The sequence below is a fragment of the Theobroma cacao genome, chromosome 1 (assembly GCF_053813885.1).
Source record: "Theobroma cacao isolate CCN51 chromosome 1, ASM5381388v1, whole genome shotgun sequence".
In the NCBI taxonomy this organism is placed as follows: domain Eukaryota; kingdom Viridiplantae; phylum Streptophyta; class Magnoliopsida; order Malvales; family Malvaceae; genus Theobroma; species Theobroma cacao.
This window is the reverse complement of record NC_142639.1, coordinates 35,411,802-35,423,883: the sequence shown is the minus strand read 5'-3', so window position 1 is coordinate 35,423,883 and position 12,082 is coordinate 35,411,802. Positions and strand designations below refer to the sequence as shown.

The 12,082-nt window shown below is 32.9% G+C and overlaps 2 protein-coding genes across 2 annotated transcripts; one reads left to right on the top strand and one right to left on the bottom strand.

The window, feature by feature from the left end:
* The first annotated feature begins 498 nt into the window (after positions 1-498).
* Positions 499-1,064, top strand: LOC18613392 (Tetratricopeptide repeat (TPR)-like superfamily protein). The gene has a single exon (XM_018121201.2). It carries the CDS (start codon positions 592-594, stop codon positions 1,042-1,044), a length of 453 nt encoding a protein of 150 aa, XP_017976690.2. The 5' UTR covers positions 499-591; the 3' UTR covers positions 1,045-1,064.
* Positions 1,065-3,488: 2,424 nt separating this feature from the next.
* IPT3 (isopentenyltransferase 3) lies at positions 3,489-5,293 on the bottom strand. Its single transcript, XM_007050601.3, is given in 3 exon segments — positions 3,489-3,871; positions 3,874-4,822; positions 4,951-5,293. Coding segments are annotated over 2 exon segments (975 nt in total). The 5' UTR covers positions 4,816-4,822; positions 4,951-5,293; the 3' UTR covers positions 3,489-3,838.
* Positions 5,294-12,082: the final 6,789 nt, after the last annotated feature.

Here is a 12,082-nt window from a genome sequence, read left to right as displayed (position 1 = left end):
TCTTCTACCTGATGCAATAATGCAGAGCATTTTAAGGCATCTGGCTTTCCTTTTGTCACTTCGACTTTCTGGTTATAGAAATTGTGCCCCCAAATATTCATGGTTAATTTTCTTTTGGATGGGAGTGTTTTGCAGAACGGAGTACCAATTTCCCTTCGCCCCGGACATGCTTTCTGGCATCAAAAACAAAAGTTTGTCAAACTACTTTGGACAACATCGCCAACAAAATTGCAGTCTGAGGTATTTTTCTTGAGGAATGATTTGAGGTAGGCATGTATCTTGTCTCCCATTGAGAACAATATGGCACCTAACAAAGTCTTCACACTAAATGAATGGAAAAAAACAAAAAAGAAAATGTGTTCGCAACCTGAATTCTTCCATAACATCAACAAACCATCCCCTCACTCTCTTGGTCATCCCTGTTTTTATATTCTTAATTGCCTTCAGAAGATAATTTAACTGAAGAAAGCAAGAAGTTTATGAATGAACGAGTATAAATTGAAACAGAAACCATGGCCTGAGGTACCAAAATCCCCTCTTATCTTTCCCCGTTTTTTTGGTGCATAGTAGCTGAAAAAGATTGAGATAGGAATGGTGAAGCTCGGGATCCCTACATTATTTCTCTTCACTATTTTCTTGGTAGCCCTGCCTAAGACACTTTCCCAACTGCCAAGGTCAATACCACCACCCCGTCCACTTTGCGCAACCCAATTCGCCCTGGTGAACTATGCATGTGCCAGAGTGTCATTTTTCCCATTGCCACCTCGAACACCTCCCCCACCTCCTCCATCCCCTCCCTCCCCAGAAGGACAAAAACACGAGCATAGACACGGTCACAGGCATAGGCATAGGCATGTGCCCCATGAGACACCTGATCTACATAACTGTTGTCGATGGTTGAAGGAGGTGGATCATGAGTGTGTATGTGAAGTTCTGGTTCACTTGCCCGTCTTCCTTTCCAGGCCTAACCATGACTACACTGTAATTGTTGATGAAACCTGCAGCCACACCTTCACATGTGGAGGGCGAATAATAAGACCATGATGCAGCTCATTTTCATCTGACTTAGTTTAACTATTCTATAGAATATTGAATTATGGCTATATCTGCTTTTAATTTCGAGTTTGATGCAACCATATATTGCTATATGTGTGTATGTGTGCGTGTTTTTTTTTTTTTTTTCATTTTCAACTTGTTTCTATAGTTTGATTGTTGGCTAAGCTATACTCTCGCTTAAAATAATTTAGTTTGTTCATCATATATAAGTTGCGGCCACTTCTTTAAATAGTGCTTACCCCGTTTAGACAGCAGATGTCTAATAAGAATTTGTAGCTGTGCCTGCAACGACCAAGATAACAATAAAAGCTATGAGTTACTCTGGTTCATAAGTTCTCCTCATGACATAATGAGAGGGCATACAATTGTTTATTGTTTCAAGCCTTTCAGATTATTGCCCGAATCTTATCAACATTTACTTGGCTTTCAATTGTCTTTTTCGTATCGATATGGAACATACATTATATCGAGAAATATTCTTGTTTTTGGATCTTCCAACTCAATGAAACAAAGCTATGGTTTATTAGTAAACTTGACTACACTTAAGAATCAGAGGTTACTCAAAAGAGTCGAGCCCAGTTGAGGCAGAGGATAAGCAGCCGTTGCAATCCAATTTATATCATCAAAATGATTCAAACTCATTCCGAAGGCAACACGCGCAAAAGTGGTCATCATAGGTTGTAGTTCTCGGGATTGGATACCAGTGTTACCATCATATCCGCAGGAGAATATTTTTCTACACCTTGACAAAAGGACAAAGAAGAGCACCCAACCCGAATGAAAATCACGGAGAGTGATAAATTGAAAAAAAGTTTATTCCTGGCTTAGCTTTGGATTCCCAAAAACAGAATAAGTGGTTTACAGTTTGGTTATGCTAGTAGGTTTCATGTTGCTCCATATTCATTCCACACCGCTGAACCTTTTGTCTGCTTTAAAATAATCGACCGCGAAAACCAATTGGACCACACTGCAACTTTGTATGTAGGAGAGAAACCCTCCACTCTCTTTTTCTTTGGTGCTAAATTAAGAATCTATCAGCACACATATTAATATATATTTTAATGTCAAAGCTCAACGCCTCTAGTTGTCTGGTCATCAGTTTATCACCCCATTCTTAAAGGACTGTATCACATCCCCTCTGAAGCATTTTATCTAGGTTCTAATTTGAAACTGATTGTTCCTACGTTAATTTCACGTTCTCTTTTTCACCTTCATGTTTTCTTATATTTCTCTACCCAAACAAACAAACAAACAATTTACAACCATTGATGCTCATAAAACACAAACCTTAGTACTTATATCTATGTTTTCTTAACACTATGTGGATTTAAGTTAAAATATGTTTTATTTTTGTTAGGTTTTTACGTCACACCGTTAACTTATTTTTAAGAATTTTTAAAGTTTTTTTTATTATTAATATTAATTTAATAAAGTAAAAAATGTTTTAATCATTTTACTGTTAACGGTATATAAAAATGGACGAAAGAAAACACAAGAGGAGTCCAAATTTATTCCGTCTCTGATGATAAGGTAGTTTTTTTTTTTTTGTTTTGTTATTTACCGAAAGAACAAAGAGAGAAAGAGAGTTGATACTTATCATTTTTCCTTTTTTTTTTTACTTTTTTTTGCAGAACCTTTTAAACTTTTAAGCTAAAAGGAGATATTCATTTCTTTGTTTGGTTTGCTCTATTGTGGGTCCATGAGCACTTTTTTTTTTTTTTAATTTTAATTTTTTTATTTTGAGTCTGTTTATGCCGTCGTGATATGAAAGTGTAGACGGCTCGAATCTAGTATATATGCGAGAAGGACTAAAGGACGGACAACTTGTTGTTTGTACATATATTTGGTCCTCCCTTACCATTTAGTATGCAAGAATTAAGAATTAAAAAAGCTAGTCAAGGCTCAAATAACATTTTAAACTATTCTTTTGTTTCATGGATAATTTTGTTTTTTTAAAGAAATGTAATTGTAATATATTTATATATGAACTCAATCAAACATTCATAGTTAGTGGCGAATATCAGTATCAAACCATCACTATATACTAATTGGTGGTAGTCTTCCTCTTTCTCAGTTTCTCATGTATATATGTTTGTTAATAGCAATTTTTTTTTTTAGTCTTTTCTTTTTGACAAGTGGCTTTAGAGAATCTTGAGCGGCTACCAGCTAGCAATGCGCATGAGCAGCAGGCGTGTGCTTCAACAGCCAAACTCTCCGCACTAAAAATTATGAGCAAGTCAGCGAGCAATTGCACCGGTTTTTAAGTTGCTTTCCAACTGCACGGCCACTTAATCAAGTACATACATTTCTGTTGTGTTTGCTGCTGTTTGACTGTTCCAAGTGTTGTGAAAAAGTTGACGTTTTTGATAAAATTGTTCTACTCTCGCAACAATGAACTTAACAGTAGCATGTCTTGCCCAAAGAGAAGAAAAAAAAGAAAAAGAAAAGAAACTTACATTTACATGGGTCCTTTCTCCCAAAATTTGCATTGCAGTTTAAAATCCCAGTAACCAGATTAAACAATTGCATCACTTGGTTGTGTCTTGCAGTTCAAGTGGCAAGATAAAGTAGTCTTACACTACTTTCTGATATATATCAGAAAGAAAAAAATGGTATCTCAACTGATGGGACACCAAAAAGAAAAAAAAGGAAAAAATGCTTTCATATCATTAAATGGAAGGGGCCATGAAATCCAAAAGTGACTTCCATTAAGTAGCACATCTCCATTATTTTAACACTGAAATGTATCACTTCACTAGTTATTCCTGGGTCAGATACGATTTTACAGCATTAGGCCACAAGGCACTGAGCAATGCATTCTCTAAGGGCAGCTTTAGTGACCAGAGCCTCAGAGCTGACATTGTATAGAAATTCTGCCACCATCTCCGTACTCGGACCAGCTACAAACTCTTCCCATGCCTCATCAGCTTCTTTGCCACGCCTGAGAAAAACTCCAGTGGCATCAAGCCTGTGTATCTTCCAATTCTTCTTATTCCTAAGCCGGTGAATCTTCTCCAATTGGCGAGAAGCCAATTTGCACGTATTCCTTTTGATTTCTTGTATTGCTTCTTGCAGCAGCTTAGCTCGGCTTTGTTTGTCCAAAAATGGTTCAGCTCTAAAGTAGCGATCAAATTCAGGAACTCCGATGGCTTTCCTAATCCCCCGTGTATAATTTGCATTGGAATCAAAATACTTCCTCACCTCATCAACCATTCCATTTTCAACCATCTTATCTACTCGCTCTGATACATAATGATGGAGCACTGGCATTGCTACATCCACCCAAAGGAAACAACATTCATATTTTGATCGGAATCTATAGTCTTTGTCATCAACTAAGGCCTCAATGTATGAATTGGAGCCTCCAGCTATAATTGGAAGCTGGCTGCGAAACAAAATTGAATCCATGGCATGTGTAGCCATGTCAACAAAATTTGTTGCTGTAAAATCTGTGTTGGGATTTATTACACCTAGCAAATGGTGTGGAATTCCGCATCGCTCTTCCTCAGTGATTTTGTTGGTGGCTATGTCAAGTCCCTCGTGTGCTTGTATTTTATCTGAGTTGATAATTTCTGCTGGAAATCGGGTTGCAAGGTCAATGGAGAGTCTTGACTTGCCGGTTCCTGTTGCTCCCAGTAGGATCACAACCTTCTCTTTTTGTCGCCTAGGACTAAAGAAGTCCACCAAATTCAGCATCCCGGAAGCTCCGTCCGGTAAAACCACTGTTTGTTTGCACATAGACAGGGAAATTCTCATCATGATTTACCTATCAGGAAACAGCAACATTTTAAGTGAAAAGTTAAAAACTCTCATTTCAATTATATTGTACCTCGGCTTAGGAATACCGTGAACAATAAATGAACATGCGAACAGTTGTTCTTTTGGAAACCTTACCTTTTTAAGCCTGTGCAGCACTTGAAGAAGGTTCCAGTATGACCGTCCAAAGAATGATCGTACAAGGCCTTAGAAAATACCAACGAAGATTTTCTTGGGACGGGAAAATTCTATGCGCGTGCAGCAAATAAAGAGTGTGAAGGAAGTAGCAAAGACAATTATGATTCTCTTCTAAGCTCAAACCAACTCCACGAGTCATAACAAGCTGGAGCAAACTACCAATTTATAGGCAATGCCAAAGGGGTCAACTTGCAGTCTCCTTTTCTAATCTATCCCTCTAGTCAAAGAAAAAGTGGGTTTATTGATATTCCTTCTCAAGTTCAATTGCTTTGGTTATAGTCTAGCTCTTTAAATTTTTAAGCTCTGTCGTATTTATATTAAGATTGGACCCTCCGATAACGTGGAAAGGCACACTGTACCAAAAAGCACTCAAAAAATGGTTCTCTTTTGGTGATTTGATATTTCTATATATGGTTATAGTACTACCAAATTGTAGAAGAAAATGGTTTTTAAGTAGGATTTTCGTCCCGAATTGTTGTCCTGCATCACAATATATGGTCATAATCTTAAGTGCCTAGCTTTCCACGCCTGCCATTGAAGAAGATAGGATTAAAAAACTCTGACCCAGAATTTAGATATGTGCAGATTACATTCCTGATCATGCTTTGCACTTTCGATTTTAGCTTTTAAAATTTGGTAATAAGTCGTTGAGATTTTCCTGGAATAAATAGAAAGAGGAAGAAAAGCCAGAAAAAATATATATATATATATACGTATGACTTTTTACACCTTTTTCCCTCCCAGCGTATTTAGCAAGTAACAAAGTCATTAGCAATAACGCAACAATCAAATGGCAGATGTGTACTTGAACCTTAAAGTTGACCATGATCTGCAGCAAACTTTAACAGATTCTTACAGTGACAAGGGAATGTTAACCTGGTTGTAGCTGTACTCTACTGCAAATGGCGCTTTCCCTTGGCGAAACATATGATTCCTCCTCCAAGTGGTATATATGGCCGCGGATTTGGCATCAAACCGTGCAAGAAGTCACCTCACTTTCTTTCCGAGTGTCACAATCATGCCGTTTAGAAGAAAACAATTGAGTTTAGTGTGTAAACTCTTTCTAATGTGTCTAGCCGATTGATGAATGTGAGAGAAAAATCAAATTTTTTGACAAATTAAATTTATTCAAGTAAATACTAATCATGTGGTTACTTTCTCAAAAAACATAATTAAAAATGTAGCCGTCCACGTTTTGATCCTTTTTTTTTTTTGAGCAGGCAAAAATGTCAAAAGAGTTGCAGAATAAGGGTTTGGATTCCAAAATAAAAAGTGTAAGGTTATCATAAAGAATCCCCGGGATCGGACTTTCCAACGACAAACATTTTTGCCTTTCAGGTCAATGAGCTGCAAAATTTTGTGATGATTTACTTAAAACAAAGTATTTCCTTTTATCAGAAGATATTTTTACGACAATATTATAATAACAATTTTTTAATAAAATCAAATTCATTTTTTTTTTAAATATTATCACATGACAGAGCAACTAATGTGAATATATCATTTAATGATATAGATGTATTGTTAGTCTTTAATGATTGAATGATATAAATAATAATGCTTATAAATATTGATATTTAAAATCATATTTTTTAAAATTGAGTGATCAATATAAAAATATTTTAAAACATCAATTGACCAAAAAGATAATTTACTTAAACATGATTTGACTATTAACATGAAAAATTCACGATCATGGTTTGACCTATAACAAAAAATGATTAACATGAATCTATTTTCTTTATTTTATTTGGATTAGAATTAAGAGGAAAAAACAGCACTGAGAGATTGATATCTAACAATTAAAAAGCTTTTTCTTCCTAGTTATGTTGAAAGCAAAATAATTACTTCGATTATATATATATATATATACTTGATTCTTAAAGCAAAGAAATCCATTTAGAATGGCATAGATGTGAAAGTATGAAAGTCTTTTACTTGATTCGGGAGATCGATGTATATAATATTTCGGATATCAATAATTCAATTTGTGCAAAAAAGTCTTCTCTCCGTACCTGTTGGGCAAAATCAGGTGATGGATCGCCCGCACCTAATTTAAAGATTGGATCATCAGTCGACATTGTTCCTGTAAACTGCAGAATCCGTTTGAATCCCTCATTACATTCACACGTGTCGATTTATAATCTTGACGTGTGTTTATCTTCCATTCCAGCTGGAGAACGACCCAACGGATGGTCGTCTCATGGTCAAGTTTCAGGTAGCTGTCCCGTCTGACTGAACCTCAAACTTACTGTTACTGTAATCTCATCCTATGCCCCATCCGTGTGTTAATAGGAAGTCTGCTTTTCAGTGGGGTTGGGTTTAGATGTAATCCATATAATATACGAAAGTGTGACGAACAACTACGACTACAATTTTTATTATTTATTTTGTTAATTGACTTTAGATACTATTTTATTTTATTTTATTTTATTTTATTTTTTGTAAATAATTAAAAAAAAAACAAAAGAAAATGATAGGAAAAAAGTACTATAAACTCACTCTTACAACACGTTTGATTCGTTAAATAAAATAAAAAAAAATAAAATAAATATTTTGTGAGAGTATAATAAATAGAAACGACTTAATAAGTTTAAAAGTATAAAACGAAATATTTAAATAATTTTTTTATTAAAATTAAAAAAATTATTAAAAAAATAATAATTCCTTTATCCTAGTTTTTACTGCAGCAAGAATTATTGTTAATATTTTTTTTCCAATGTTCTTCGTCTCTTTTTGTTTGTTCTTGAACACTTTTATCAATTGTTTTATTTTTTAATAATCTCATTTCTAAATGAATCCAAGAACTCATATTAATAACCAGATTTTTTTAACCTTTGAATAACCAGATTCATATTTTTGATTTGACATATTCAAATATTTATTATGAGAAAAGAAAAATTTAAAAGTAGATATTATACATTAAAAATTTAATTTTATATATAAGAAAATAAATAACTATTTAAAATTATTAAATACGTTGATTTGAAATAAGAGAAATGAGTGAGAAAAAAATAGTTGTTGGAGATGGTTAAATATATATAACTGTTAGTTAATTAGAAATATGAGAATTTAGTTGAGAATTAATAGCATTTTAAAAATTAAGAAGTGATAAAAAATTGAGATTTATTAGGCACATAATTAGAAAAGTGACAGAATAAGTAATTTTATTAATTATTTTTTACTTTTATATTTTTTTAATTTTTATATATTTTTAATATAATTAATTATTTTATAATTATTATAAAATTATAAAGGCCTTTCCAAATTTGAGATCTCTCCAAATTGAGGGCCTAAGGCCCTTGCTTGGGTGGCTTCAACCAAAAGTTGACTCGAGAATAAGGTAAGAATAGAATAAAAATATAATTATATAGTATTTATATGTTTAGGGTTATAATTTTTTACATTTATAAAGAATATTTTAGCATTTTTAATTTTTAAAGCTATTCCCCCTACCATGAAATAGTAAATACTATGGGGTGTTGGGTTTAGTTAAGCATGACTTTTGGCTTATTTTGAGGAATAGTTAATATTAAAGAATAGCCATTCATTGAGACTATTGCTAACCAAACGAGCGAAAAAGGAAAACATAGGAATAGAGGAAGAATAGCTTAACTATTCCTCATTCCAAACATGCTATTAGTAGTATAAGGGCATTTTAAGAGCAAAATTTATTGCGCGATTCCCATGAGTTAGAAATCTTAAAAAAAAAAAATCTAAAGCTTGAAAAAATAATAGAATTTCATACCATTTGATATTTTTTATTGTGAGAAAAGTAATTAAGATTATCAACGCAAATTAGTGAAATGTAGTCAATTTTTTTGAAAGATGTCCTAATGACATAGTATAAAAATTCTTACTCTTTCATTTATTCCCAAACTACTAATTATGCCGGTTGTGAAAATAGTAAAATAATTTTAAAAATTATCAAAAATCTCACACAATCAATAAAATTCACAAGAACATAAGAAATTTATGTAATTCAATCTTTTAATTATTTACATTCATGGGTACACTAGAGAAATATTCACTAAGAAAAATCAAGAGAATACAAAATCAATTTCAAACTCACAACTTTTATTTCACTTATACGCAAATCTCTCACTCTTTGGCTTAATGATATTCTTAAAGTGCATGTGACCTTTTTATATATAAAGTACAAGAGTGTTATCCTAATCTAATTAAGATATGATATCCTAGTCTAGCTATAATTAAAGAATAGTCTAACTAGAATTCAAAACTATACAGAGTAATTAAATACTTTTAATATAGAGTAATCAATGAGTTTAATTGACCAAACTTTATTGGGAGTCTTTAATTCAATTGTAGTTTATGGGGACCAATTCACCAAGTAGCAAGTAATGTTGGTAGTTTCTATTTAGAATATTTTGGGTAGATCGACATTAGAAAGCATGCATCTTGCTCTCTCCAGAAGTGTTTAATTCATCTACTATGCAACACTGTTTTGTTGTGGTGTTCGAAAAATAGTACGATATCTAATGATCTTTTCAATCTTACAGAATAGATTAAACTCACATTTGCTTCCAAACCATTGTGTGTTCAAAGTTGCTTGCTCCTCTTCTTAATTTGCTTTTTGATCAATGCCTTCCATTGTAGAAAGGTGGTAAACATTTTACTCTCTTTCATAAAATACATCCACACATTCCTTAAAAACTCATCAATGAATGTCATCAATAAAGGTCAACATGTACAATGATCCTCATTTTGATGCCACTGGAGAAGGATATCACAAATTTTAATTAATGTTGTCTACTTTATTTTTGGTTCGATGAGTTGCAGAGCTAAATTTCACTCAACACTGTTTGCCATAGATGCAGTACTCATAAAAATCTAGCTTCCCAATTTTTTAACCACATGATAAACCACACTTACTCAGTTTTGTTATTCCTTTCTTACTTATATGACCCAATCTCATATGTCATAAATGCTTGACATTGTCATCAAGATTATTGGATAAGACTATAGAAATAGTTTCAATAACGATTCTTCTCAATAGACGATAAAGGTCCCAAAACAATTTACCCTTCAAGATAATAAGGGCACCTCTAGACAACTCTAAGACACCATTCTGGTCACTAAATTTGCTACCCATTTTATTTAACAAATGCAAGGATATTGGGTTCTGTTTAATGTTAAAGACATGTTTCACCTTAAGTGTCCATATCATATCATCAAACATTTTGAACCAGATAATGCCAATCCCAATTATTGGGAGAGAGTAGTCATCTCTAATTGTACATTACTCATATCAACATATTGATAGATTATAAACTAATCACACTTGGGACATATGTGAAAACAACCACCTGAATCCATGATCCATATATTAGTTAGGTTATCATTGGTAACCGTAAAAACACTATCAATTTCTTAAAAAGTATCTAATTTGTCTTTTACCACGTTTTCAACATTTTCAGGCTCTTTTATCTTTTCATCATCCTTGAATTTGGTGTAATCTTGAAGGTAATGTCCTTTCTTACCATAATTCCAACAAGTCTTCCTACCTTTTTTTGTTTAGACTCTTTTCTTTGCCTCTCCTTTAATTCATAATCAAGTTTACTGCTTGATTTTCATTTCGTTCCCATCTTCTTCTTCTTTTTTAATTTTTTAGAGTTTAGAAACGGCCTAACATCCTCAAAAATGAAGGTGTTTCAACCATATAGCATAGTGTCTGCAAATTTTTCATACGATGTAGGTAAAGGCTTGGTCCTCATCATCAATTTTAACGTTAATATTCTTTAAATTAAGAAATATATCAATATAAGTATTAACAAATATACCTTCACGCATTTTAGGAGTATACTATAGTTGCTTTACATAAAGCCAATTCATCAGAGACTTGAACATATAAATGTTCTCGAGTTTAAGCATCACTATAATAGCAGATTTTTTATCTGTGACTTCTCTTAGCACATCATGAGATAGAGCTAGTAAAATAGCATTATGGGCTTTCTCTATAAGAACATTATTTGCTTTCTCTTATATCATTTTTTACACCATCATACAGATTCGAGAGAAGATGATCTCTTCCCTTTAATGCCTTAAATAATCCTTATTGTACTAACAATGTGCACATCTTAACACATCATAGACTAAAATCATTTATTCTTTTGAACTTTTCAATCTTGTACTTGGTGAATGAAGCTATCATCTTGAGATTCAGATTAACCTAAGATTTTGATGCTCTAATACCAATTTATTGTGAACATAGTGGAATAATCTCAAAAAGTCACCCAGGATCTTACACAATCAATATAATAATAAAAAAAATCAAAGACACTCACAAGAACATAAAAAATTTATATGGTTCGATTTTTTGACAACTTACGTCCATGACATAGCGGCAAAGAAATATTCACTAAGAAAAATCAAGAGTTTGCAAGTTCAGTCTCAATCTCATAACTCTTGTCCAACTTACACCTAAATCTCTCTTTCTAGATCTAGGTGCTCACTAAACTCTCTCTTGATTTAATGATATTCTTTAAGCCCATATGACCTTTTTATAGGACTGAGTGCAAATGTCTTATCTTAGTCTATTTACTATTTAGTATCCTAATTTAGGTAAAATTAAAAAGAATATGAACAAGTAATCTTAGTCTAACTAGAATTAAAATACACTAATCAAGCTAGAATTCAAGACTATCACAATAATGTCCATCTTAATTAATGACCTTTTTACATCTAGCTAGTGGTTAGCTCTTCACCATTAGCTCCTTTGTTTGATAAGTTGGTTGAGATTTTGCTTTTCAAGCCAGGATTGGTATATGTATTTTTTTTGGATCATCATCATGATCAAATTTACTATTGAATGCTCAAAAAAGGTGATATTTTTAAGGTAAACTTTTGGATAATGTTCATTATAATTGAATTTGTGATATTCAGGTACATATCATGATTTAAGTGATAGAAATGGAGTCTGTCCAAAACTAAAGTTGGAGACGCTAGAGCACTAGGTTTAGGAGTTTCTAGAAGCACGAAATTTAGTGCAACTTGGAACCCTAAAGCTCCAAAGCCACCAACTCTAACGCAGCAAAAAGGCGGCCTAGAGTGG